This window comes from Jaculus jaculus, chromosome 1 (assembly GCF_020740685.1).
Source record: "Jaculus jaculus isolate mJacJac1 chromosome 1, mJacJac1.mat.Y.cur, whole genome shotgun sequence".
Lineage (NCBI taxonomy): Eukaryota > Metazoa > Chordata > Mammalia > Rodentia > Dipodidae > Jaculus > Jaculus jaculus.
In genome coordinates, this window is record NC_059102.1 from 35,933,723 (window position 1) to 35,961,188 (window position 27,466).

General features: G+C 44.1%; 1 protein-coding gene and 1 non-coding gene across 8 annotated transcripts in view; both read left to right on the top strand.

Moving 5' to 3' along the window:
- LOC101608951 (dynamin binding protein) overlaps nt 1–27,466 on the top strand; it is a 133,225-nt gene that overhangs the window by 96,450 nt on the left and 9,309 nt on the right. For 5 of the 7 annotated variants that reach the window (XM_045152050.1, XM_045152056.1, XM_045152062.1 and 2 more), the window contains 10 exons: nt 9,718–9,911; nt 10,591–10,690; nt 13,974–14,121; nt 15,127–15,144; nt 15,707–15,906; nt 17,563–17,693; nt 18,607–18,711; nt 22,996–23,124; nt 25,029–25,361; nt 25,666–25,845. In XM_045152050.1, the coding sequence (XP_045007985.1) occupies nt 9,718–9,911; nt 10,591–10,690; nt 13,974–14,121; nt 15,127–15,144; nt 15,707–15,906; nt 17,563–17,693; nt 18,607–18,711; nt 22,996–23,124; nt 25,029–25,361; nt 25,666–25,845 (1,538 nt within the window). Of the gene's footprint in view, nt 1–5,156; nt 5,213–5,549; nt 5,653–9,717; nt 9,912–10,590; nt 10,691–13,973; nt 14,122–15,126; nt 15,145–15,706; nt 15,907–17,562; nt 17,694–18,606; nt 18,712–22,995; nt 23,125–25,028; nt 25,362–25,665; nt 25,846–27,466 lie in introns of those variants that run through there. The other 2 variants (XM_045152076.1, XM_045152081.1) reach the window with 2 other exon arrangements.
- Nucleotides 14,507–14,640, top strand: LOC123457870. Its single transcript, XR_006635229.1, has one exon. It is a non-coding gene; the product is annotated as a small nucleolar RNA SNORA55 (small nucleolar RNA).

The window sequence follows — 27,466 nt, forward strand, 5'->3', positions numbered from 1 at the left end:
ATCAAACCTGGGCCCTTTGACTTTGCTGGCAAGCATCTTAAGTGCTAAGTCATATTTCCAGCTCTAATTGAGAACTTTAAAAAAAACTGGGGGGCTGGGAAAATGGTTTGGCGGTTAAGGCATTTGCCTAAGGACCCTGGCTTGATTCCCCAGAACCCACATAAGCCAGATACACAAGCAGGCACATATATCTGGAGTTCATCTGCAGTGGCTGGAGGCCCTGGTGTGCCCATTCTCTCTTTCTATCTGCCTCTTTCTTTCTCTGTCTCTCTCTCTCTCACACATAAATAAATAAAATATTTTTTTAAAAATGTTATTATTTCTAAGCAGAAAGAGAGAATGAGAGAGGGAATGGGTGCCCAAGGACCTCTTGCATATAACCTCCAGACACATGTGCCACTTTGTACATCTGACTTTTTGTGGGTAGTGGGGAATTGAACCCTGCTATCAGACTGCAAGCAAGCACCTTTAACTGTTGAGTCATATCTCCAGCCTAAGAACTTTAATATATGAACATACAGTAATTTGATCCTGTTCCCATCTTTATCCTTGTCTTTACCATCTCCTCTGCCACACACACCCCCTTTCTCTGAGAACCGTTTGTCTTCCATGTCAAAATGTTGATGGTCTCAGAACCATTCTGGTCTTGTGGGGTATTAGTAACTACTGTGGGGTCAGTTCATGTCTGGAGGACAGCATCCCAAAGTAGCCTGTGTACCCTTTGGCTCTGTCATTCTTTCTGCCCCCTCTTCCACAGTGTTCCCAGAGCCTTGGAGGAAGTGGTAGAACTCTCCTTTGATGAGTTTGAGTCTTCTCAGTGTCTACCACTGTCTCCATAGAGACAGTTCTCTGGCTAGCAGTGAGAGCAGCACTCATATTCTGTCCGAGATTACCTTGGCTACCTCTGCCATGTTCCCTGAGCCCTGGTGGCTGTGAAAGAGATGACTCATCCATTGATAAGCCCTGGTTTTTCTCTTCTTGTCACTTTGACCAGTCTTAGGTCTCCTGTGTATTTGCCACCATCACAAAACCTCACCTCGAAAAACCAAAAAATGAAGGTTCTCTAACCAAAAATAAGGACTGCATTATTCAAAGGGCTTAAACATTTCCACTTACATAGCTTTTAGTATATATCATGTTGACATTTAACCTAATAACAGTGGATGCTTTCCTCTAGGATTTATGACTTTCCAAGCCATAGGCTTTTGTTTTGATTCTCAGTACCACTGAATGGGCCTTGTGTCCAGTCAGAGAGTGGTTGATTACCTCAATAACATAAAGTATTGTGCTTGTGGGTACATCTTGTCTAGCTGGATGATTTTGTAGTTTGCAGGATCCACTGCTTGTTTCAGACCATTGATGGCTTTTCTCCCTCAGCAGCTCTCACCACACCTAGTGGGCACTGTTGCAACTCTCTGGCAGAGATACTGCCATCCAATTACAACTTAGCTTTTCAATGTTCTGAGACTGCAGTCTGTGTTGTCTTTCTTTGTTTTAAGAAGTAGAAAAACTATTAAAGTTTCACCTAGGGCTAGAGAGATGACTTAGCAGTTAAGGCACTTGCCTGTGAAGCCTAAGGACCCATGTTCAACTTTCCAGGTCCCACATAAGCCACGCACAAAGGTGAGGCAAGCACAGGGTCACATATGCCCACTAGGTGGCACAAGCATCTGCAGTTTGATTACAGTAGCTGAGGCCCTGGTGCACCAATTCTCTCCCTCTATATCTCTATCTCACATGTTCTCTCTAACATAAAAATAAAATAAGAGTTTCATCTTCTATTCCATTCATCTTTTTTAATTTTTAAAATGAAATAATATTATTAAAAGTAGGCCTTTGCCTTCATCATTTTATATCATTTCTGCCATAGACTATGCAATACTGTGACCACCTAGGGGTTAGGTTTGTTGTTGTTTTTGTTTTAGGACTCCAAGTCCTGATTAAAGAATTAGAAGGCAGGAAAAAGCACAAGATTCAAGCAAAGAAAAAGTTTACTAAGGGCTGGAGAGATGTCTCAGTGGCTAAGGCACTTGCCTGCAAAGCCTGACTACCCAGGTTTGATTCCCCAATATCCACATAAAGCCAAATGCACCGAGTAACACATACATCTGGAGTTCATTTGCAGTGTGCCTGCAGGCCTTGGCACTCCCATTCTCTCTTTCTCTGTCTCTGTCTTTCTTTACTTGCAAATACTAATTTTTTTTTAATTTTTATTAACATTTTCCATGATTATAAAAAAAATCCCATGGTAATTCCCACCCTCCCCACCCCCACAAAATGCTAATTTTTTTTGAAAGTGTTAGATAAACAGATTACTCAAAAAAGGAGAGGACTGGAGGGATGGCTTAGTGGTTAAGGCATTTGCCTATAAAGCTAAAGGATCCAGGTTTGACTCCCCAGGACCCACTTTAGCCAGATGCACAAGGGGACTCATACATCTGGAGTTCTTTTGCAGGGACTGGAGGCCCTGGCATACCCATATTCTTTCTCTCTGTCTCTGTCTCTCTTTTGCTCTCTCTCTCTTGCCCTCCCTCCCCCTCTCTCTTCCTCTGTCATATAAATAAATAAAAATAAAACATATTAAAAGAAAAGAAAAAAGAAAGGAGATCCCAAATTGAAAACCAGCACTGTTGGTGGGAGCCAGGCTTTTATTGAGTGATGGAGGCCTCCCACTACCATGTTCTGATTGGTCAGTTTACACAAGGATGAAGGTGCTGTTGGCCCAGGGTGTATCTTCAACTGCACACTTTCTGAATGCCTGCCAAATATGCCTACCAGCAGGAAAAACCCAGAAGTAAGTAGCCCTCTCCACCATCTTGGGGTATACCAGTAGAAGAAAGTAGCTATTTACCTAGGGCCTTCTTTTTCCTATCCACCTACCTAGCAGAAGAAACCTAAGTTTTATGGTCCCCATACCACTGAGTATTTACTGTGCATGGCATGATTCTCTTGGGCTCTGTCTGGGTGGTTTAATAGATACAGCCATCTGAATTTAGTGCCTTTTTGTTGAATGCATCGCCATGTTTAGTGTTATGATGATGGACGAACAGTGGCTGCAAAGATTAGGTCAAGCTCTGCTTTAAAATCATCCACTTCATCTTTAGCCACTAGGTAGCTGCCAAAATCCAGGAAAAGAATTCCAGGTCGCAGTTCATGGGACTTGGGCCCTCCCAGCCCAACTCTTCTTCCTTCCTTCATCATAAAATGGGGGTGATGTAGGGCTGTGAGGAGTCAAGAAACCAATATTTGTAAAGCGCCTAGAACAGGGCTTGCTACATTTATTGTCATAGAAGTATTTGTTTAAATTAAAAACTCAAAGAAGCTGAGCATGGTGGCACACGCCTTTAATCCCAGCACTCGGGAGGGAGGCAGACCTAGTAGGATCACTGTGAGTTCAAGACCACCCTGAGACAACATAGTGAACTCCAGGTCAGCCTGGGCTAGAGTGAGACCTTACTAATTAAAAAAAAAAAAAAAAAAAACAAGGTCTGGGGAAATGGCTTAGCAGTTAAGCCCTTGCCTGTGAAGCCTAAGGACCCTGGTTCAAGGCTCGATTCCCCAGGACCCACATTAGCCAGATGTACAAGGGGGCCCACGTGTCTGGAGTTCGTTTGCAGTGGCTGGAAGCCCTGGCACGCCCATTCTCTCTCTCTCTTTCCTCCTTCTCTCTGTCTGTCACTCTCAAATAAATAAAATAAACAACAACAACAACAAAAAAAAAATTAAAAAAAAAAAAAACCTCAAAGAAGTTCAGGGCTGGAGAGATGGCTTAGCGGTTAAGGCGTTTCAGCAAAGACAAAGAACCCCAGGTTGGATTCCCCAGTACTCTCATAAAGCCAGATGCCCAAGATAACCCACAAATCTGAAGTTCCTTTGCAGTGGCTAGAGGGCATGGTGCGCCCATTCTCTCCCTCTCTCTACTTCAAATAAGTAAATAAATTAAAAATTTATGTATCAGCCGGTGTGGTAGCACATGTCTTTAATCCCTGAACTTGGGAGGCAGAAGTAGGAGAATCGCCATGAGTTCGAGTCCACCCTGAGACAACATAGTGAATTCCAGGTCAGCCTGAGCTAGAGTGAAACCCTACCTCAAAAAAAAAAAAAAAAAAAAAAAAAGTATATATCTAGAAAAACAAACAAACCAAAAAAAAGAAAAAAAAAAAAACCAGAGAGGCTTCATTAGGTGGTGGAGGAGAGCCACCCGCAGCTCACCATCCAGCTAACCTAGACAAGTTAATGGTGGATTTCAGAAGCAGTGCAAGGCTTCCTGTTTCACCCACCCAGTGGTAGTTAACTAAAGGTTTTCTTGGAAATCATTGTGTTCTTTCGTGATAAGAAAAGGTGCTGATTGAGAGCTGTGTAGTCTAGTGGTGGAGCTGACTGAGCCTAAACTCCCTTTGATCTCAGCTTCTACTCCAAGTCCCGGACCTTTCGGAGACGGATGAAATTCAGGTGTTCTTCCAGACCCTTCTCTCTGCACACGGAAATGTATGGTGGCTTTTATAGATTTCGTTTCATTTTCCCTAATCTTTTTATTTTCTTACAGAAATAGCATATTGTCAAACTTTCGTGTCTTTTGGTTCCTTTAAAAGTGTAAATGTTTACAGGATGTTAGGGGCCCTAGTTCTCTGACTCTGGTTTTGGGGTTCTGTCTAGCCCACACCCGCCCAGTTGAGACCCCGCTGCCTTGTGATGGCCTGAGAGATCCGAACCTCCAGGAACCTCCGGTAGGAGGTTTGGGTCTCTTTGGCAAGCCCAGGGCAAAGTGAAGGCGCTGCGCGGGTAGCCTGCTGCACCCTTCACGTGGCCGCTTACCGCAAAGAGCGGCCTCTGCACTTCTTCCCAGAAAAGGGCAAGCCCCCTACCTTAAAAAAAAAAAAAAAGTTTAGCAGGAGGCGGAAAAAAACCAGAGATAATTATCTCCTGGGACTAGGGATAGAAAGCAGCCCAAGAAGGCTTGGCTCGCGCAGGTTCCCAGCGCTCCCCACGCCTCGGTCCGGCTGGGATGAAGTCCGGCTCCATCCTTTGCGGTCAGCCCCGCGGATCGCCTGGGGCCTCGGGCCATTCACATGGAAATGCGGGCGGCGGGGGGAGGGCCGACCCCGTCCCCGTCCGCGTCCCCGAGGCTCGCGGAGCTAGCGGCGCATTCCGGAGCTCGGGCGGGACTCCGCGCCTCCCTCCGACCCGGGTCTCGCCCGTGGGCGCGCTGCAGGTACGCGGGCCTCGGGAGCCGTGGGGCCGCCGCGGGGCGGGGGGGCCTGGCTGTGCGCCGCAGCGCGGCTGGGGCTAACTGACCGGTGTCTGGACCTGGGAAATGGATGCAGTGGACGCTCGCCCGGGAAGGACAGCCTGGGGGTGGGGCGATGTGAGCGGGAGCAACGGCCCCCCCAGAACCTACTCCTGGTGGCTTTATCCTGAGAACGGAGGCTTGCGATCAGCCCCAGTTCGTCACTTTCCTTTCAGTCCGCTGGCGCATCTCCAGACTTGATCGTTCTGACCGCGAGGTAGAACTTTTGAACGGAGACACGAGGCAGTTTTCTAAGCAGTGCGCTTTGCCTTCATCCAGTGCAGAGAGCAGTCTCGCCCATCGTGGGAAGAAGACTACCTTTTGTTGTTACCTTGTTTAGTTCCCTCAAGGGCTCAGCAAAGCAGGTAATTAGTCTCATTTTACACATGAGGAATTTGAGGTCCAGAGGTGAACTTTTGTGGGCTCCCAGGCTAAATCTTGGGGAGGTGCAAGATTCAAAGCCAGTTCCCACTGCAGCTAGCTGAGGGTTAGGCCCTTCTCGCACTTGGTTTTCCTGAACACTAAAATATTGATTTTTCGTGGCAGAGGACCAGTATCAAGGCCTTGAGCCCACTTTACCGCTCAGCAACACCTCTAACCCTCTTTTTACATTAAACCTGGAATAAAGTGAAGACATTTTACATTTGGAGTTAAATCAAACCAGGTACTTTTAATTTGACCAAATGTTTGAAAACTCTGAACAGTAATCAATGTTTGTGGATCCCAAAGATCATTGGTCTCTTCAGAAACACCTGGGGGTCTCACCCAGATGTGCTGGATCAGATTCTTAATGGTATCCAGGAAAGGACAACTTAGCAAAACCATCGCATAGGGGGTTTGGTCGCACTATTAAAATCTTTGGGGTTTTGTTTTTTAAAGGCTGTTCAAGAACCTATAACATATATGTGTACACACACAGACTGGCAGATTCTCACTTCTAATATGAATGAAATCTGAATCTCTCAGCATCGGCTGCTGGCTTCAGAGGAGTATGAACTCGCTGGTCCATTGTGTTTTCAGTGTCTTCAATGACTAGAAAGAACTTTGATCCCTAGAGACAATATTTTCTAAGGAAGTTTTAGGATTTGAAGGCACGGACCTTGGGGTTTTAGGTTAGAGAGCAAGACAGTGCAGAATTAAATATATAGACTTTGATTTAAACTATTGAGGTAATTTCAGAACCACCATTTGCTTGCTACATAATCTTAGACAAGCAGTTTTTAAGATCTGTTAAGTAGGAATAATAAGTTTTTACTTACTAAATGAGTTTGGGGATATAATCTGTAAAATCCTCACATGTGGTTGGGATTCAGTAAATGTTTTGCCTTTGTAGAGCTTTCTAGTCTTACATTAATTTGTTTCTTAAGGAATGGGCTCATGAAGCCTATTTTTTCCCTGAAGATTTATTGGCAGTTAAGGGTTGCTGAGGGAGAGACATTGTCTTAAGTGGAATAGCCACTGATTCCTTGCTCAAGCTCCTGTAAATAAAACCTCATCCATGTTCCTATAAGCAAGCCTAATTATTACACTCATTCAGTTACCCCCTGCAAGCTCCCCCCAAAGACATAAAAGTAAAAGGGAGACTAGGGGACTAGTTGGGAAGAAGGGGACCAGCAGGAGTGGGAGAGGAGCATAAGAGGATAATGGTGTGAATATGATCAAAATGCACTATGTGAACATGTCATAATGAAACCCATTATTATATTAAATTAATACATGCTAATAATTTATTTTTTTCTGAGTTAGGGTCTTACTTTAGCCCAGGCTGACTTGGAATTTACTATGTTGTCTCAGGGTGGCCTCGAGCTCATGGCAGTCCTACCTCTGCCTCCCAAGTGCTGGGATTAAAGGCCTGCTCCAACATGCCTGGCTAATATTTTTTTTTAATTAGTTTCTGTTCTCAGTTTGCCAGCAATGAGACAGAGATTTGGGCCTAAGAACCTATCACTTTGAAATCACAATGAAAAAAAAAAAAATTTTTTTTTTTTGAGGCACTGTCTCATTTACCTCAGGTTGACTTCAAATGCCCTATATGGTGATGGTGACTGCCTTTATCTTCCAAATACTGGGGTTATAGGCATGGGCCACTGTGCTTAGCCATAAAGAAAATATTAAAATAGTCTATTAAAAATAAGCCAGGTGTTGTGGCACACACCTTTAACTCCAGCATTTTAGAAACAGAAGTAGAAGAATCACTGTGCGTTCAAGGCCAGCCTGAGACTGCATAGTGAATTCCAAGTCAGCCTGGGCTAGAGTGAGATCCTACCTTGAAAAAAACCCTAAGAAATAAAAAAAAATCTTACATATATAATTCTGAATCGTAATTTAGCACTAGGATAAAATGAGAGTTATGCTTGAAATTTTGCTATTTATAATGTAAAAAAGGAAATTCCAGCTATTTTTCATCATCTTTTTAAGCTTTTCTTTGTACGGCAGGTTTATAGAAAATGGCAGTAATACAAAGAATTTCCTGTATACTCTTTACATAAGTTCACCAGGATTTAACATTTTCCATGTATTTATTCTTCTTTCCCCCCTCTATCTCCCCCGCTTCCCCCCCCCCCCTTATCTGAGAGTATGCTACATGAATCAAGCCTTAGCAGCATGCATTTTGCGCTGGGGATGAAGCCCAGGGCCTGGCACAGGCTGGACAAGGCCTCTCCCAACCCAGTCAGCCTGTGTTAGGCATGAACATGGATATTCTCCAACATGAGCACAACAGATTTACACTTTAGGGAATATAAAACTGACTTAATCATTTATCTAATCTATAGCTATATTCCACTTTTATCAATTGTCCTGAAAGTATCCTTTGTAACAATTTTTTCTCCAGTTGAATCTAAGACAGAATCACACAGTTAGTTGACATCTCTTTATATTTAAAAGCTGTTTTGGGGGGGGAGGGAGGAGGGATGGAGTTGTTTTGTCTTTCATGACACTGACACTTGAAGAATACAGATCTTCCATTTGAGTTTATTTCCTGAAGATTCATTTTCAAAGTGGACGTTTTTGGCTGGGATACTTCAAGAGTATATGTTGTTAAGAGTATATGTTGTTTCCAGGTGTGACATTTAGAAGCACATGCTGGGTGTCTGACCTTGCTGCTGTGTGGACTCTGATGAATGCGTTGGGGTGTCTTTGTTTCCACATGTGCTCGCTATTTTCTTTTCCATTTTGTATTTAAAACTAATTAAGTAATTCAGAACTATGTAGATATTTTGTTCATCATCCAACCCCAGCAATAACACCAGAATTATCTGATGATGATGTGTACCTGATGGTTGCAAAATGATGATTTTCTTGCTTTTTTTTTTTTAGTTTTTCTTTTTTTATTATTTAATTACTTTTTAATTTATTTGAGAGAGAAGGAAGGAGGAGGAGAGAGAGAGAGGGAAGATAGATGCACCAGGGCCTCTAGCCACTACAAACAAACTCTAGACGCATGCACCACCTTTTGCATCTGGCTTATGTAGATCCTGGGGAATCAAACCTGGGTACTTTGGCCTTGCAGGCCAATGCCTTAACCACTAAGCAATCTCTTCAACCCCCCCCCCCCTTTATTTTTAGTTTTTCAAAGTAGGGTCTAGCTCTAGTCAAACTGACCTCAAACTGACAGTGAACCTCCTACCTCAGCTTCCCAAGTGCTGGGATTAAGAGTGTGCACCACCATGCCCCGCCAGGTTCCTTTTCTCCTTAACATCCCTTCCAGCACTTCTGTGCTTTCCAGACCAAGGTGTTTCAGGATCATCTTTGAAAACTGAAATTCTAAATCCTTAGGGGAGGGCTGACAGAAAGACTTGGAGAATAAAATCTTCTGTGACAGACTAGTTTTCTTTAGTAGTTCAGACAGTTGTGGGTTGTTCTCCACCCTCTTCCCAGGTAAGGTCTGGCTCTAGCCCAGGCTGACTTGGAATCCACTATGTAGTTTCAACCTGTCCTCAAGGTCACAGTGATCCTCCTACCTCAGCCTCCTGAGTGCTGGGATTAAAGGTGTGTGCCACCATGCCTGGCTATATTATTCTTTTTTAAATTAATTCTTAATGTGCTGTATCATCTTTATTTCTCAGCTAGTATTTCTTCTGTGGAGATCATGGAACAGGTTTTGTGTCTGGTTAAGTGAAAGCAGACCTTGCTAATTCCACACTCTTTTTAACCTCTTTCACAAGGAGCTTATAGGTACTGATTTGTCCTCTTGGAGTGAGCCAACTTCTTCCTAGTGCAAAGTCGAAAGGATGCTGCAGACAGGAGAATTCTCAGCAGAGATTGCTTGCTAAATTCCCCATCCATTTGTGTTTACAACAGATGGTTCCATCTGCTTTCCTCCTGGTCCATAGAGGAAGACCTCCCCTAGAATGCTGCATTTTAGCTCCAACTGTTGAAGAGGCCTGATTTCACACAGAGCTGCTGACCAGTTCTCTTTTCCCTTTTAGAAATGACACTCCTCTCCTCCCAGTCTTCAACCCTGGTGGCCCCTTCCGGGTCTGTATCCACTGAAAACCCAGAGCAGAGGATGCTGGAGAAGAGAGCCAAGGTGGTAGAAGAACTTCTTCAAACAGAAAGAGACTACATCCGGGACCTGGAGATGTGCATTGAGCGGATCATGGTGCCCCTGCAGCAGGCCCAGGTGGGAACTATGGAGACAGTTTGACCTTCCATGTGATCCTTGGAGCCTGAAGGGTTGTGATATGGGAGCTTTCATCCCAGATAGCTATGAGTTTGAAATAAAGACTGTGACTTGTTTTGCAGTACTATAATTTCAGTGAGATGAGTTTAATAGACATTTTAGTGTGGTGGTAGTCAGGGAGGTAGTAAAGAATCAACTTAAAAGGACAAATGTATTTTCATTCAGTACTTCAGTCTGTAGTTGATTGACTCTGCTTTGGGGCCTATGACAAACCAGCATGTGGTGGGGATAGTATAAAACAAAGCTGCTCTCTAAGGGTGCCCAGGAAACTGGGTGAAAAGAAGCTGGGGTCCCAATATCTTCTTGAAGGGCACACCTGAGTGACCAAAGTTCCTCCCAGCAGTCCCCACCTGCCACAGGTTCCACCAGCTCTTAATAAAGCCACAGGCTGGCAACCAAGTCTCTAACTAAAACCTGGACCCTACAGGTAAACTCTGCAACCAGACTGAACCATATCTGAGTCCAGGGCAAAGGGTGACACTAAAGATAATGTGGGGTGTCTTTATTCTTTTTGGTGAGTGGGAGTGAAGAGAATGACCTGGAAGAGGTGTTGCTAATAGGAATACTGTAACATTAATTTTCTTTCCATGTATCTTTTCGCTTTGTTTCCCTTCTTCAGATATCAAACATTGATTTTGAGGGACTTTTTGGAAACATGCAGGCAGTGATTAAGGTCTCAAAGCAATTGTTGGCTACCCTGGAAATCAGCGATGCTGTAGGTATGAACTGCCGTTGTTTTCATAATTGGTAGGGTGGAGGGAGAAGACCCTTCTGATAACTGAGCAAGCATGCTAAGAAAGTACCATTTTACTTAAATCTTAGCTGCTTATAGATGATGAACCATGTTAGTTTTTGTTTGTTTGTATTGCTTTTGAGGCAGTGTCACTCTAGCCCATACTGACCTAGAACTCAAGGTGTAGCCCTGGTTGGCCTTAAATTCACATCAGTTCTCCTACCTCAGCCTCCTGAATGCTAGGCTTACAGGTGTGAGTCACCGTGCCTGGTTTAGGAGGGGTTTTTAATTTGAGGGAGAGAAAGAGGCCAGTAGAGAGAAAGAATGGGACCTTTAGGCACTGCAAACAAACTCCAGACACATACTTTGTATCACCTTGTACATCTGGCTTACGTGGGTCCTGGGTAATCAAACCAAGGTCCTTTGGCTTTGCAGGCAAGTGGCTTAACTGCTAAGACATCTCTCCAGTTCACAGAAGGAGCTTTTTGATGTCAAAATGTACAATTTTTTTAGAGTGGTGAAACAATTTGGTGGGTCACACCTGGTATATATTTTTTAATAAAATGCAATAAAAAATATCAGAGTGCATTATAAGTAATAACTACTATTTCTTTAAACTCTTATTTCAATTCTATGTATGTTTATACTGAGTTATGATTCAATATGTATTTATTGCCCAGTATAGTGGTACATGCCTGCAATCCCAAACAAAGGCAGGAAGATCAGGAGTTCAAGGTCATGCTCAGCTACAAAATGAGTTGGAGGCCAGCCTGTCCATCTGATGCTATCTCAAAAAGCAAAAATAAGATGTATTTATTTATGTAAGATACTGTCAAAATGTTCAAAGAACTTTCATCTAGTTCTTACAAGCTGTATTGCTATGTAGCAAAGAACTTGAAATTTTAACAGCTGTAAACAACATGGACCTCACAGGTTGTTCTCTGGGTCAGGAATCTGGAATGGCTTAGCTGGGTGGCTCTAGCTTAGGTTGGAGTTGGGCCTGGCTTGTTATCTGGAGCTTAAGAGTCCACTTCCCACCAAGCCTGCTGGGCTCTTCAGGCTCTATTCCTTGTCACAACATGGGTGAATCCTGAGTCCTCTGAGAAATCCCCAAACAAGAGGAACCCTGAGACAGGAGCCACAGCATCTTTTATGCCCTGATCTCAGAAGTGGCACACAGTCTCTTCTTCCATGCTTAGTTGGTATGGTGTGAGAAGGGTCAGCCTCCAATTTTGTTGTTTTAGTGGGATCAGTTACAAGAGGCCACCACCGTTCCAGCCATTACACCATACATGACAACGTCTAGCAAAGGAAAAACATGGCCATGTGTCCCACATTTTAGTTTACAAACCTTTCATTTGTCACAGTCTAGGAGTAGGTCCTATGCATGTACCTGAGCTGATTGCTAGAAAGGAGAGCAAGACAATAATTTGGCTTAGACTAGGCAGAATTTGCCTGACTTGTGTAGGAGAACGATGAATGTAGAAACAAAGCCAGGGCTCTGCCTCCCTAAAGGAAGGAGGCTGTGGGTTTTTCTTAATGGGTCACGATAGGTCATGCTGGATCTCAGAGTGCTAGGATTGAGGCATGTGCCACCATGCCCAGCTGTTCTTTTTGTTTCTGTTTTTTGTTCTATTTTGATGTCATAAGTCCCACCCCCATATTATTCAGGTAACAACAGTCTCTATGAAGTCATAAATGCAGCCAGCATTTTGTATCTGGAAGATAACATTCTAAAGCACCCTTCCTCACCCTTTGACTCTCACATTCTTTCCTGCTGCCTCTTCCTGAATGGTCCCTGAGCCTTGAAGGGTGTGATGAAGATATCTCATTTAGTGCTGAATACTCTACTGTCACTTCTTCTCAGCACTTGGATGAGTTTTGGGTTTCCTCAGTAATCACCACCATCTGGAAAAAAAAAAGAAGCTTCTCTAACCAAAAGTGAGAGTGCCATTGACCTATGGGTATAAACACAAATATTTAGAGGGCAGATTGGTGACCTGACATGCCTATTTAGCCAAACAACAGTAGTAGCTTCCTCCCTGGAGCTTATGCTCTTTCCAGCCATAGGTCTTTGACTACTGGGTTTTCAGTATGTGGCATGAATTCCCTTCCAAGGAGTGGATCTCATGCAATCAGAGGACAGTTGCTTACACCCATAGCACACATTCCACTGTGGCACTATTGGGCATATCTTGTCTGGCTGGCCAGTTGTGTAGTTTGCAGGGTCCACTGCTGATTAAGACTGTTGATGACTTTTCTCCTCCAGCCGGCTCCACAGCACTCTCCAGCACTGTGACGGCTGGCCAACAGGAAGGAGGCTTCCAGCTGAGCTCCAGTTTAATTTCTCATTGTCCTGTTGACCTTGGGCTTCTCATCCTCCTGCCTCCACCTCCCGAATGTTGAGGGTGCAGGTGTATGCCACCATGCTCAGTTTTATGTGGCGCTAGGAAGCCAACCTAGCTCTTTGTTTACAGTAGACAAGCATTCTACCAACTGAGCTACATCCCCAGTCCCACAGCACAGATATTTTAAAACAGTATAATTAAAATGCCTATATTTTTAATTTATGCACAAAATTAGAAACCACTAGTGTAGCGGGATTTCTGCATCTTTTTGGATAGTTAAGACCAAGTAGGACTGTGCGGTGCTGGTCCTAAGGCCACATGGTTAGCAGATGCCTTTATCTGTCTAAATAAAAACAGTTGGAGCCGGGAGTGGTGGCACATGCCTTTAATCCAGCACTCAGGAGGCAGAGGTATGAGGATCGCCATGAGTTCGTGGGCACCCTGAGACTACATTGTGAATTGCAGGTCAGCCTGTGCTAGAGTGAGACCCTTCCTCAAAAAACCAAAAAATAAAAAAATAAACAGGTGGGCCAGGCACAGGAGCACACACCTTTAATTCCAGCAGAGGTAGGAAGATCACCATGACTTTGAGGCCACTCTGAGACTACATAGTGTTCTAGGTCAGCCTAGGCTAGAGTTAAACTCTACCTTGAAGAAAGCAAAAAAGCCCAACAACAAAAACAGTTGGATGCTGTTTTGAGGCAGATGTGTGTGTTCTAAGTAATACATGGATGGTATACTTTTCCAAATTGTGTTATAAATGATTTCTACTTTAGCCTATTATAGGGATACTTAGTAACCTGATGGTTTTATTGTTTCTTATAGTAGGTGGACTTGACCAATGTTGAAGTTTGATAACGTGCTTTGTATTTGGGAAGCTGAGGTTACTAACAGTACTGTATGCTCATGCGTTCTCCCAAGGCCCTGTGTTTCTTGATCACCGAGATGAACTTGAGGGAACATACAGGGTTTACTGCCAGAATCATGATGAAGCTATTTCCCTGCTGGAAATCTATGAGAAGGATGAGAAGATCCAGAAGCATCTTCAGGACTCCCTGGCAGATCTTAAGTAGGAGTTTTGACTGCTTCCTTTCCATTGGGATTCTTAGGCCTGCCCTTTGATGTTACCCATGTGTATGTCTGGACTTCTCAGCATCTACTACCTACCTTACTTTATATAATATATCCTGTTCTGTAGCTTGCCTCTTTTCCAGCGTTATGTCTTGGGAATCTTTAAGTGACATCTTGATTGTGCTATTATCTGGTTAATCACTTATATCCTAAGCCAGCTGTGGTAACACATGCCTGTAATCCCAGCACGCAGGAGGCTGAGGCAGGAGGTAACAATGAGTTCAGGGCCACTGCGACTTACATAGTGAGCGCCAGGCCAACCTGTGCTAAAGAGTGAGACCTTGTCTATAAAACAGCAATTTTAAAAGTCATTACTACGTCCTGCACTTAAATCTTTCCCAGGCCCGCTGCTTCATGCTGTTCTGGGGACGGATGGCGCTACAGCAGGTGCAGAGGATATCCACACAGGTTGTTTTCCATTTGTCTTGAGGCCTGGATCTGCAACTCTGCCACATGTTCTTTAAATCATTTGTGAAGCCAGGTGTGGTGGTGCACACCTTTAATCCCAGCACACGGGAGACAGAGATAGGAGGATCGCCATGAGTTCAAGGCCACCCTGAGACTACAGAGTGACTTTCAGGTCAGCCCAGACTAGAGTGAAACCCTACTTCAAAAAACCAAACCAAACAAACAAACAAAATCATTTGTCAAGTAAGAAGCAGCCAGGGAGATAGTATGATCTAAGTAAAGAGCTCAGGTGAGGCCAAGTTCTCAACTGTCGAGTGAGATTCTCTTCCTGGGGAGCCAAGTTGTAAAGATGTATGAATGAGTAGCTCAGAGGAAAGTTAGGGCTTATGAACTTTAACAATGCTACCATAGACATTCCTAATTTTCCTTTCTCCCATGTGATGTTTGTCTTCTGAGTGGCTATATTCTGAGAAGCGTGAGAAAATCACCATCTCTAATATGCTGTCTCTTTTTCCTCCCGCTCCCTGCCCTGTAGGAGCCTGTACAACGAGTGGTAAGTCTGCTTGTTTCCTGGTTGATGCATGAGCTATCCAGTGAGTTTCGCCTGGCCCTCAAAAGCCTGGCTTTCTTACTTCGTAGACAGAAACCTAGACGTACTTATCTTGCTATATTTTTTCATAGTATTTATCACCAAATGATACTTTATTTCTTACTTATTTTCTTCCACCAAAACAAGGACACTCTTTTTTCACTATTAAATCTTAGCACCTACAATAGAAGGTGTTTATCAGGTGCCTAGTAGACACAGTCATGTGTCACATAGTTATTTTTCAGTCAATAGTAAATTATATATACAGTGATGGCCTAGAAGGTTATTTTACCAAGAACAATGTAGCCTTCTTAGTCTGGGTAATACATTTTGTTCACACAACAAAATCACCCAATAGGGTGTGTCTCTGAACCTGACTCCATCATTAAGCATTGCCTGAGAGCATGTTGAATGAATGAAAGTAGAAAGCATGGTAAAGACACAGCCACACTTAGGAATAGAAATACTGTCTAGAGATACATTATCACTGGCAGTTGAGTAAAGCCCTTTTTTGCTTCTCTTACAGGGGATGCACTAATTATATTAACCTGGGCTCCTTCCTCATCAAGCCAGTACAGAGAGTAATGCGTTATCCGTTGCTGCTAATGGAGTTGCTGAATTCCACCCCAGAATCCCATCCAGACAAAGTGCCTTTAACCAATGCAGTTCTTGCTGTCAAGGAAATCAATGTAAACATTAATGAATATAAACGTCGAAAAGATCTGGGTAAGAAAGGCATAATTCTTTCTTTAATGTATTTTTTTTTTTTTTTGAGGACTGGCCTTTTTTTTTTTTTTTTTTTTAATGTCCTGTGAAAAGGCTTTCCTCACAAAAATCATCCCCAGAGTTGGACAAAGTAGGTTATAGTTGTACAATGGCTATGATGGAGAAATGGTGGAATTTGGGACAACTCTGGTGTGTACAAAGGGCAATGATAATAAAAGTACCACCATGGGCTGTCAGAATAAGGCATCGGTAACTAAGCAATAGCCGGGAGGCAGTAAGAGTCTCTGCCAGGAGGTAAGAAGGTGGGCCAGATAGTGAGTGAGCAGACAGGGTTGTTCAGGCATGCGCCCTTTCCTCTCAGCTCCTGTAATGCAGTCCTTCGCCCCCTGTGCTTGGATTGGTTTCTCTCCTCATTGCAGTCTTACTGCCAACTGTTGTTAGGACTTTGCATCTTTCAGAAGAAACTACCCACTTCCCTGAGTCCCCTCATTACCACCTGTGCCCAGTGACCTGCTGTCTGGTATGGCTCCCTCATGTCCCTCATAACCCTATATAGTCACCTGTCCAGACTCCCACTGTCCCTCCACAGAATGAGCCAGGCCACTTTAGTTTTTTATACCAACCCCTTATTGAAGCCCTACACTGAACACTCAACAGGTGTCGCACGGTGACTGGCTGCTCTACAATGGCTTAGTCACACCCTCAGAGAATACATAGAATAGCCTCTTTGCCTGTCTTTCCACTGTTTGCCACATTCCGCTTGATCCCTAGTGCTTCAGTTTTCCACTTTATTCAAAGTTAGATATACGTCATGCTCTCTTGGCTAGTTTCAGTTATGGCAGCCATGTTAATAAGTGTCGTGGTTGTGACTCTTGATAGTTGATGGTTGGCTCTTAATCCAGTCTCCCAATACAATGTTGTCTCCATCCACTGTGACAGGGTGTACTTTTTTTTAATCATTCGGTCTTCCCCTTCTACTGTTTTCTCTGTACTTTTCTATAGATTGTGTTAAAATATGACGTAATAGTTAGTGAAGTAACTAGTATACAGTTACTGTGTGAGACCATTATATATAGATACCTCATTTGTATATGAGACAATCAAAAGAAGTCTTAGAGGACTCAACAGTACTACATTCTGCAGACATGAAATTGTTTAGGGGAATAAAGAGAATTAGTGGGAGGGTTAGTGCAAGGAAATGAAGGCAAGGTGACTAATGTTCAGTGTACATTATATGCCTGGAATAAAATAATATTTCTTTGTACATTTTATCAAAGAATAAAGTGATACTTAGAGAAGTAAAACAACCTATTTAAGGCTGTACCCTGATAAAGTGACAGAACTGGGCATTGAATTCAGAGGGGTCCCTCTCAATCTTACCCTCTGCTGCCTTTCCTGTTGTCTCTAACCCTTCTTCCAACTGCCTGGTATCTGTGCTGAGAGAGGCACTGAATCTGATCTAAAGTGGTTCTTTGATCAGTATTTTGTCCACTTACTTATAAACTCATTGATGATATATACTCAGTCTAGATTGGGTTGTTAATCTCATTTTATGTCCAGTTATGAGAAAAATATATATTGGGGGGAATTTTCCTAAGCTATTTGAATTCAGGCTTAGGAAGGTTTTTCTTACCAGCTCCGTTGACTTCTTCCTAGTGCTTAAGTACCGTAAGGGCGATGAAGACAGCCTCATGGAGAAGATTTCCAAGCTGAACATCCACTCCATCATCAAGAAGTCCAGCCGGGTCAGCAGTCACCTGAAACACCTCACTGGCTTCGCTCCTCAGGTGAGGTCCCTGCGTTTGAGGACACAGTACACCTTTGGCAGCCTTGCAGGGGGTCTGTGGACAGCCACTGGTGGGTACTGGCATGGGTCCCTTCTTAGTGCCTTCCCAAATTTTGCCAGCTGGCAGAAACGGCCCCGCAGCTATAAAGAATGTGAATCCGCTCCCCGAGCCTCCATCGGGACCTAGTGAGCTGCTTACAACATACACAAAGGAAAATCAGGCCAGATTGGCAGACCTGTAAGAGTAACTGTGGTTTTCATACCTCTAAGGAGCTTGTAATCTTTCTGGGGAGCCCAGTCTTAGATTGTGGGCATGTTAAGCTAGAAGGAATTTAAGAGATCACCTAATTGGATGCTTTGTGGCAAATAGCAAAACGTGACAAGAGGAGGTGGAGTGACTTGAAAGGCAGGTTAGCAGTAGTACTGAGCAGACCCAAGGCCTGCAGGCCTCTTTCTATGCGCAGTGTACACATGGGCACGGAGTGCAGGCCAGAACGCGCTCAGCTGCCACACTCTGCGCTGTGTGTCTGAACGCGGCAGTACTTTGAGAAACAGAAGTTCCCTGGAATTTACTTCATGCTGGCCGAAGAATGCATCTGCGCCCTGGGGGAAAGGCAGGTTTGTCCAAGGGAGGGAGGACCTGCTGGACAGATGTGGCAGTCCTGGGAACGGTGAGGATGGCAGCTCAGCCAGGACGCAGGGTTCACATCCGAAGTGGGGAGGAAAGTCTGCTGGGAGGCAGGTAGGCAGGCCCACATGTGCTTGAGAGGTCTTTTTAAAGCCACAGATACGTTCAAACTCAATATAATTCGGAGGGGGTGGAGTTTCAGTGAGCATTGTTTCTAAGAAAGATAATTTTGCCAATAAAGTCTGAGAGAGAGTCTACATTTGCTGACAGCACTTACTTTAAACAGATAAAAGATGAAGTATTTGAAGAAACAGAAAAGAACTTCCGCATGCAAGAAAGATTGATTAAGTCTTTTATCCGAGATCTTTCCCTCTACCTCCAGCATATCCGGGTGAGTGTCCACAGTGCTTTGTCAGGAAATGCTGTCCACTTCCTGTTCATCTTAGCATAATCTGGACTCAGAAACCATTGTGTCATGGTGCGCTTTTTATTGGGATTCCAGGTCATTTAAATGTTAAATAAGGGCTGGAGAGATGGCTTAGCAGTTAAAGTGCTAACATCCCAAATTCAATTCCCCAGTGCCCACGTAAAGGCACATAACAAAGTGCATCTGGCGTTCGTTTGCTGTGGCCGGAGGCCCAGGCCTACCCATTCTCCCTGACTCTCTTCTGTCTTTCTCTGCTTGCAAAGAAAGAGAAAATTATGTTTTTCAAATAAATATTAAATAACATTTAGAAGTGGCTTATATAAATAGTATATATGTTATAAATAATGTATATAAATAATACTTTGAAGTGGCCTGGCCCCTCCCTGTGACTCTTCACTCTTCCCGCACACAGCTTTTTAGAAGCATTTGTCACAGTTCACTTGATTAAAATCATTTTGAAAGTTAAATGATGGATACCATGAAGAGCAGGGAACAGACAAGATGAGGTGTTACGCAGAAGAACATTCCTCTGGAGGTGTCCTTTGGCAGCCTCTGGTTTTACATCTTGCTCTGAGATGGGGTCTCCGCCTCCCGGCAGCCTCTGGTTTTACATTGTGCTTTGAGATGGGGTCCCCTCCGCCTCCCTAGTGCCACGCTGACAGGATCATGCTAACATTCCCAGCAATTTTAGCCTTCAGTGAGAGCTTTAAAGTCATCACAACCGTGAGTAGCTTCCAGGAGCTAGAGAAGCGACGACATTAGGCAGGCCTGAGTCTTCACTTGCCCCCGGCAGTGATAGCTAGAACTCAAGTCCTTCTGTTCTGAGTTCTCTAATTTAGTGGAAGGAAGTACATAAGCACTAGAAGTATAGTTATGTTCCTGCTCTTTCTTTAGAAGAGATCCTTTACTTTTGCTTTTTTGTTTGATTTTAATTATTTGTTCATATGTATGTATGCACATGTGCCAGGGTCTTTTGCTGCTGCAAATGAGAATGCCCTTCCAGCTTTACATGGGTGGTGGGGAATTGAACCCAGACCAGCAGGCTTTGGCTTTGCAATCAAGTGCCTTTAATCACTGAGCCATCTCCCCAGCCTTTGTTTGTTTGTTTGTTTGTTTTTTCCTTTAATGAGAGGGAGAGAAAGAGAGGTTGAGAGGGAAAAAATTGGCAGGGCCTTCAGCCATTGAAATTGAACTCCAGAAATATGTGCCACCTTGTGTGCATGTGTGACATTGCACACTTGCATCACTGTGTATCTGGCTTACGTGGAACCTGGAGAGTTGAACATGGGTCCTTAGGCTTCACAGGTAGGCACCTTAACTACTAAGCCATCTCTCCAGCCCTATTTTTGTTTTTGTTTTTTTGAAACAAGGTTTTATGAGATGGGGGGAGAGACAGAATTGGTGCACCAGGGCCTCTAGCCACTGCAATTGAGCTCCAAATGTGTGCTCTACCTTGTGCATCTGGCTTTATGTGGGTATTGAGGAATCAAACCTGAGTCCTTAGGCTTCATAGGCATGTGCCTTAACCACTAAGCCATCTCTCCAGTCCCCCTTTATAGTGTTTTTTCAATCAAAATTAATACATATAAAAGTTATCAGAAATACTTTAAGGTGACAAAAATCATATTGGGACAACTACCAAGTATGTTTCCTTATCTTACTGCTTCTCATGGCTTTCCCACAATCCTGACAGCCCCATCATGACTGCTGTCTCCCCTTCTTTTCTGCACATACAGCCAGTACATGCTGGAGAAGGCTCTTCTGTGTAGCATTAGATGACAGCATCTTACAGTAGGACCTATATAACATTAGCAACTGTTTGATTGATAGGTAGGTTGGTTCTTGACTACTGGCAGAGGTTACGAGAGAGGATATGGAACCCTTTTGTTGCTGACATAAAATGAAAAGTACTATTAAATAATCATATTGACTGTAGAGAGCCGTGGAGCTCCTTGTCTACAATTTCATTTCTATGTTGGCACATGGGCTGATATTATGGGGCTTTCTCTCTACATAGACACAGCTATAGTTTGTTTCTTTGTTTGAAACAGGTTCTCATGTAGCCTAGGCTAGCCTCAAACTCACCAAGTAGTTGAGGATGACCTTGAACTCCTGATCCTCCTGCTTCCACCTCCTGAGTGCTGGCATTACAGGAATGAGCAACCATGCCCTGCTTTCTTTTAAAGAAAATAAGATGGGGCTGGAGAGATGGCTTAGCGGTTAAGCGCTTGCCTGTGAAGCCTAAGGACCCCGGTTCGAGGCTCGGTTCCCCAGGTCCCACGTTAGCCAGATGCACAAGGGGGCGCATGCGTCTGGAGTTCATTTGCAGTGGCTGGAAGCCCTGGCACGCCCATTCTCTCTCTCTCCCTCTATCTGTCTTTCTCTCTGTGTCTGTCGCTCTCAAATAAATAAATAAATTTTTTTAAAAAAAAGAAAATAAGATGATACCATGTTTCACATTAGTTCTCCACTAGAGAAGAAGTAGGGAGATTCTTCAGTTTATCTTTCTGCCAGAGTACTGGCTTCATTTATATGTGAAGACTTTCTGTGACAAAGACAAAAGATCTTTTTTAAAAAGTAAAATATTAGCCATGCATAGTGGTTTAATCCTAGCATTCAGGAGGTAGAGGTAAGAGGATCACTGAGTTCGAGGCCAGCCTGAGACTACATGGTGAATTCCAGATCAGCCTGGGCTGAAACGCTACCTTGAAACCCCACCCCTCCAAAACAAAAATAAAATAAAATAATAAAATTTAGAATTTGTCATGGTCAGTCAGGTGGCATCTCATATGCAGTCATTTATTTAGCAAGTGAGAACTGAGTCAGTGAACACAGAGATACCTCTGTCATACTGGATTCACATTCTAGTAGCTGTGGAGGAGAAAGGCAGTAAACCTTAGTAGGCTGCACTGTCTGCTACAAGGTGTTTCTTGCAGTAAGAGGAAAAAGCAGAGGAGAGCCAGAGTCCGCAGGGAAACAGGAGTGTGATTGTCCAGAGGGAGCCAGAGGCAGCTGTCCCTGAGGAGGGATAGCATGAGCAGGACTTGAGAGGTGACTGATCCTCATAATCCTGCAGGAGTCATCTTGGTTTGATTTGATTGGCTGTTTTGGTGAATTTAACAACCATCTCATGGGGCTGTGGAGATAATTCACTCAATAAAGTCATTACCCTGCATGGAGAAGGACCTGAGTTCAAGCTTCAAATCCCACGTAAAAAAAATCAATGTGGTAGCATGCATGTGTAACCCCAGTACTGGGGAGGCAGGGATGGGAAGATCCCTGCATACTCGCTAGCCAGCCAGTTTGACATGATTTGCAAGTTCCAGGCCAATGAGAGACTCTGCCTCAAAAAAAAAAAAAAAAAGATGGATGGCACTTGAGAAACAACACCTGAAGTTGTCCTATGGTCTCCACATGCACACATACCCACCCATACATGTGCATTTAAAAAAAGTTAGGGGCGGGAGAGATGTCTCAGCCATTAAAGGCACTTGCTTGCTAAGCCTGTAGGCCTGGGTTCGATTCCCCAGTACCCACATAAAATAAGATGTGCTAAGTGGGGTGTGCACTGTGCACCCATTTTCCCTCTTTCTCCTCTCTCTGTCAAATAAATATTAAAAATAGATATTTTAAGAAATAATAGGGTATGAGTGTATGTTTGTAATCCCAGCACTTTGGATGTGGAGGTATGAGCATCATAAGCTTGAGGTCAGCCTTGGCTCCATGAGACCCTGTCTTCAAAAAGAAAAGAAAGGAAAGAGAAGGGGAAGGAAAGGAAGGAACCCTTTTCTACTGGGGCAAAGAGAAATGCTAATGATGAGAGATGATAAAAACATCAACAGGGGTTGGGGAGATGGCTTAGTGGTTGAGGCATTTGCCTACAAAGCCAAAGGACCCAGGTTTGATTCCCCATTATGCACATAAGCCAGATGCACAAGGTAGCGCATGTGTCTGGAGTTCATTTGCAGTGGTTAGAGGTCCTGGCATGCCCATTCTCTCTATCTACCTCTTTCTCTCTCTCAAATAAAAATAAATAAACTTTTAAATAACCTCAACATTTTTTCTAATTTGACTGAAATTCTTAACTTTTATCGTGCCCCATGAATCATAGTTGATAAAGAAAGGTAAGCTTGCTTCAAAGCTAATGTGTTGTACTAGAGAGTTAGAATTCCTTTGTTACCTCTGTAACAAAATGGTGAAGGCTGGAAAGTTCTGTGTATTCTTATTTGGGTCCGGTTCTGTCTCCAGGAATCCGCATGTGTGAAGGTGGTGGCAGCCATGAGCATGTGGGACGTGTGCATGGAGAGAGGCCACCGCGACCTGGAGCAGTTTGAAAAGGTGCACCGCTACATCAGTGACCAGCTCTTCACAAACTTTGTAAGTCTGTAGCTTTGCCTCACATGACAGCTCTTGCAGAAGTCGGTTCCAGAGGTGGGAGCCCTTTGTAGTATGTTCACACGGGGCTTACATCCCGGTTGGTGTTGATCGCTCTTGATTTTTACTGAGGCCCAGAGCTCACTGACTCAGCTAGTCGGGCTAGCCAGCTTGCTGCAGGGATCCTGTCTGCACTTCCCATGCACTGGGATTACAGGTAGCACCATACCCACCTACCACGTGCATAGTGCTGGGGACCCAACCCCGTCCTCGGGCTTGCACTACAAGTGTCTACCTCCCCACCCCTTCAGTGGATTTTTTCTTTTGTTTTTCGAGGTAGGGTTTCACTCTAGTCCAGGCTGACCTGGAATTCACTATGTAGTCTCAGGGTGGCCTCAAACTCACAGCGATCCTCCTACCTCTGCCTCCTGAGTGCTGGGATTAAAGGCACCACCACGCCTGGGTCTTCAGTGGATTTTTTTAAAATATATTTTATTTATTTGTGAAGAGAGTGAGAGAATGGGTGTGCCAGGGCCTCCAGCCACTGCAGATGAACTCCAGATGCATGCATCTCCTTGTGCATCTGGCTTAGGTGGGTCTTGGAGAGTCAAACTGGGATCCTTTGGCTTTGCAGGCAAATTCCTTAACCACTAAGCCATCTCTCCAGCCCTTCAGTGGATTTTTTTTAAACGTATGCTCCAAAACATGATCTTTATGATAGACAGAAAGAGGGAGAGAGGAAGAGAGTGAGTATGGGTGTGCCAGGGCCTCTAGCCACTGCAAACAAACTCCAGATGCATGTGCCACCATGTGCATTGGCTTATGTGGGACCTGAAGAATCAAACCTGGGTCCTTAGGCTTCACAGGTATGCGCCTTAACCCCCTTCAGAGGATTTTTAAGAGCTTCTGTTCAACTTAGTTTCCAAGGATAAATTGGGGAAAGAAAAACTAGGAAATTTAGTCTGAGATCATTGTTGATAAGTCTGACCAAAAGCAATTATTCCTAAGTATTCCTTTTCTAGTAGGTCTTTTATAAAGTACTAAGTACTTCATGCAGAAAATACTAAAGCTTAGTTGCATAGGAACTCCCGCATAGAGATTATTTGATTGCAAATAGAATGAAGCGGACATGGATTAGGCTGAAGCGGGTGTGCACACTTGGAGAACTTCCAAGTGTTCTATGTCTGTTATTATTATTAATCATTATTACTATTATATTCATTGTTGTGATTTTTTCAAGGTAGAGTCTCATTCTAGTCCACTCTAATCTGGAATTTACTATGTCATCTCAGGCTGGCTGCTAACTCACTGCAATCCTCCTACCTCTGCTTCCCAAGTGCTGGGATTAAAGGTGCACCACCACACTGGTCCAGTTATTTTTAAGATGCTGTTGAGTACCTATTTTTTTAATGTGCTCTGTACTCTACCTTGGTACCTGTTCTTCTAGAAAGAATAAGAAAAACCCTCTGAGATGTGAAAGACACATATTACCAAGTAGTTATGGCTAGAGCGGTTTCATAGGGGTGTGAAAGTACTAGATCTCAGTTGTGTAAGAAGTAAATCTGAACTTCAAGCCGTATAGCAAGGGCACATGCATAATAAGGGTAGCCAAACAGGCTCTTGGCTTCTATTGGAAACATCATGTTGATGTGTGGCTTGGCATTATCAGTTGAGAAGCTAACATGGGGTGAGCCTAGTTGGCAAAGGCCTGGTTGCGAGGCAGTTGGATGGAGCAGAGGCCCAGGGGTGGGGAAATGCATCCACAGAGTGACTGTGGGTCTCTGCGGGGTCAGCTCATCAGCAGGTGCAAAGGAGGAAGTACCTGACAGGACCTGAGCAGCCATCAGGTGTTGGGGGGCTTTAGTGATAGTGGCCAACTGAGTGACATGCCTTTCTTGTCCCTGCAGAAGGAGAGGACAGAGCGGCTTGTCGTCACCCCCTTAAATCAGCTGCTGAGCATGTTCACAGGGCCCCACAAGCTGGTGCAGAAGCGCTTCGACAAGCTCCTGGACTTCTACAACTGCACCGAGAGGGCAGAGAAGCTCAAGGACAAGAAGACCCTGGAGGAGCTGCAGGCGGCCCGCAACAATTACGAGGCGCTGAACGCGCAGCTGCTGGACGAGCTGCCCAAGTTCCAGCAGTACGCCCAGGGCCTCTTCGCCAACTGCATCCACGGCTACGCCGAGGCCCACTGTGACTTTGTGCAGCAGGCACTGGAGCAGCTACAGCCGCTGCTGTCGGTGAGCCCCTACTCTCCTGGGCGCGGGGTTGAGAAATCAGGTCCTACCCATCAGGAAGTCCTGGTGCGCTGAAACTTGAGGCCTTTTCACATCTCTTTCCATCCTGAGCTTTTCCTAGAAGAGCTGGCCTCGGGCAGTGTCACAGAGCACCTTGTCTCTTGACCTGGCCGCTGTTTTGGTAGCTGACAGAGAGCCACCTGCAGTTGGCCCTTAGTGTCCAGTTGGTCTAAAGAAACTGTCAGCCCCAGGGCTCTCATCAGTGCTCCCTTCTTTCCTCTATCCTGACGGTTCCCATGGACTCCAGTTACTCAAAGGTGCCGACCGAGAGGGCAACCTGATTGCCATCTTCCACGAAGAGCACAGCAGGGTTCTGCAGCAGCTCCAGGTCTTCACCTTCTTCCCCGAGTCACTTCCAGCTACCAAGAAGCCATTTGAGAGGAAAACCACAGACCGCCAGTCTGCAAGGAAGCCCCTCCTGGGCCTGGTGAGTAGGCGCTCCAAGGGGCGGTTCTGAGTTGAGTGTGGACCTCGGACCTGGACTGGTGCTTGTGCACTGTGCATCCCAAGCATATTTGCTCCCTTCTGGGTCTTTGTTCCTCATCTCTAAGATACAGGTGATAGTCATTATCTCTACATCATCAGGCTATCCCAAGAGTTAACCTTTGGAAGGTGCTTGGGAATTGCCTAGCACACAGTTAACCCCAGCTGTGTTTCTACAGATGAACAGTTGAATAAGAGTTCAAATATTTTGTAATAAAGGGAGAATACAGGTTATTGGGTTTCATCTACCATGGGCTTATGAATTGGTTATTTCTCGAGTATCACTGATGTGCCCACTGGTACCTGATTATGACTGCCTGTGGATTTGATATGAACTTCAAGCTGCCATCTGAAATCATTCTTCAATCTTAAGTGTTAATGCATCAATCAAAGTATTAATACATGGGTGAAGTAATTGAACCCATTTAAGGTATATTAATTCTGTCAGGCTTCCTGTGTTTGATCATATATTACAAGTTAATACAGCTCAACTGTCAATGACTGATGGCATTTTTACCTAGAGTTATATTATTTTTAACACAAGTCTTTCTATATCTTAAAAATTAGGGTATGGGGAAAAAAAAACCCAAAAAACAAAACCAAGAAAACATTAGGGTATGGGGCTGAAGAGATGGCTCAGTGGTTAAGGCGCTTGCCTGCAAAGCCTAAGCACCCAGGTTCAATTTCCAGTACCCACATAAATCCAGATGCACAAAGTGGCACATGCATCTGGAGCTGGTTTGCAGTGGCAAGAGGTCCTGGTGCTCCCATTCTCTGCCTTTCTTCTCTCTCTTTCTGCTTACATATAAATAAAATGAAAAAAATTAAATTAGGGAGCTGAAGAGTGCTTAGCAGTTAACGCATTTGCCTGTGAAGCCTAAGGACCCAGGTTCAAGTCCCCAGTACCCACATAAGCCAGCCAGATGCACAAGGTGGTGCATGTGTCTGGAGTTTGTTTGCAGCAGCTGGAGGTCCTGGCATGCCCATTCTCATATTCTCTCTCTCTCTCTCTCTCTCTCTCTCTCTCTCTCTCAAATAAAAGAAAATTAGGGTAACATGCACCAGATTACATGGCTCCTAATCAAAGACTTCTTATTCACCTTTATTTATACTTCTGTTCCATATAATCCTATAGACATTTATATTACTTTCAAAGGAAGAGTTGACTAGATTTATTATTACCTTTATTTTCTTATTTTTATGACTTTTTCAGATTAGAAAGTCAAGATAGGGAAATTCTTAATTATTTAGAGTCATCTAGCAAAGTATAAAACTTATTAATATTATTTGGCATTTTGGTGCTTTTTAATTTTAAAGTTTATTTTTATGCTGGTGATTAAACCAAGGGTCTCATGCATGCTAAGAACATGCTGTACCACTGAGCTACAGCACCCCCCCCCTCAGCCCCAGGACTGTGAATTTTAGGTGCATTTGTGTGTGTGTGTGTGTGTGTGTGTGTGTGTGTGTGTGTGTGTGTGTGTGTGTGTTTGAGGCAGAGTCTCACTGTAGCTCAGGCTGGCCTGGAGTTCACGCTGTAGACCAAGCTTCCTTCAAACTCATCCTGT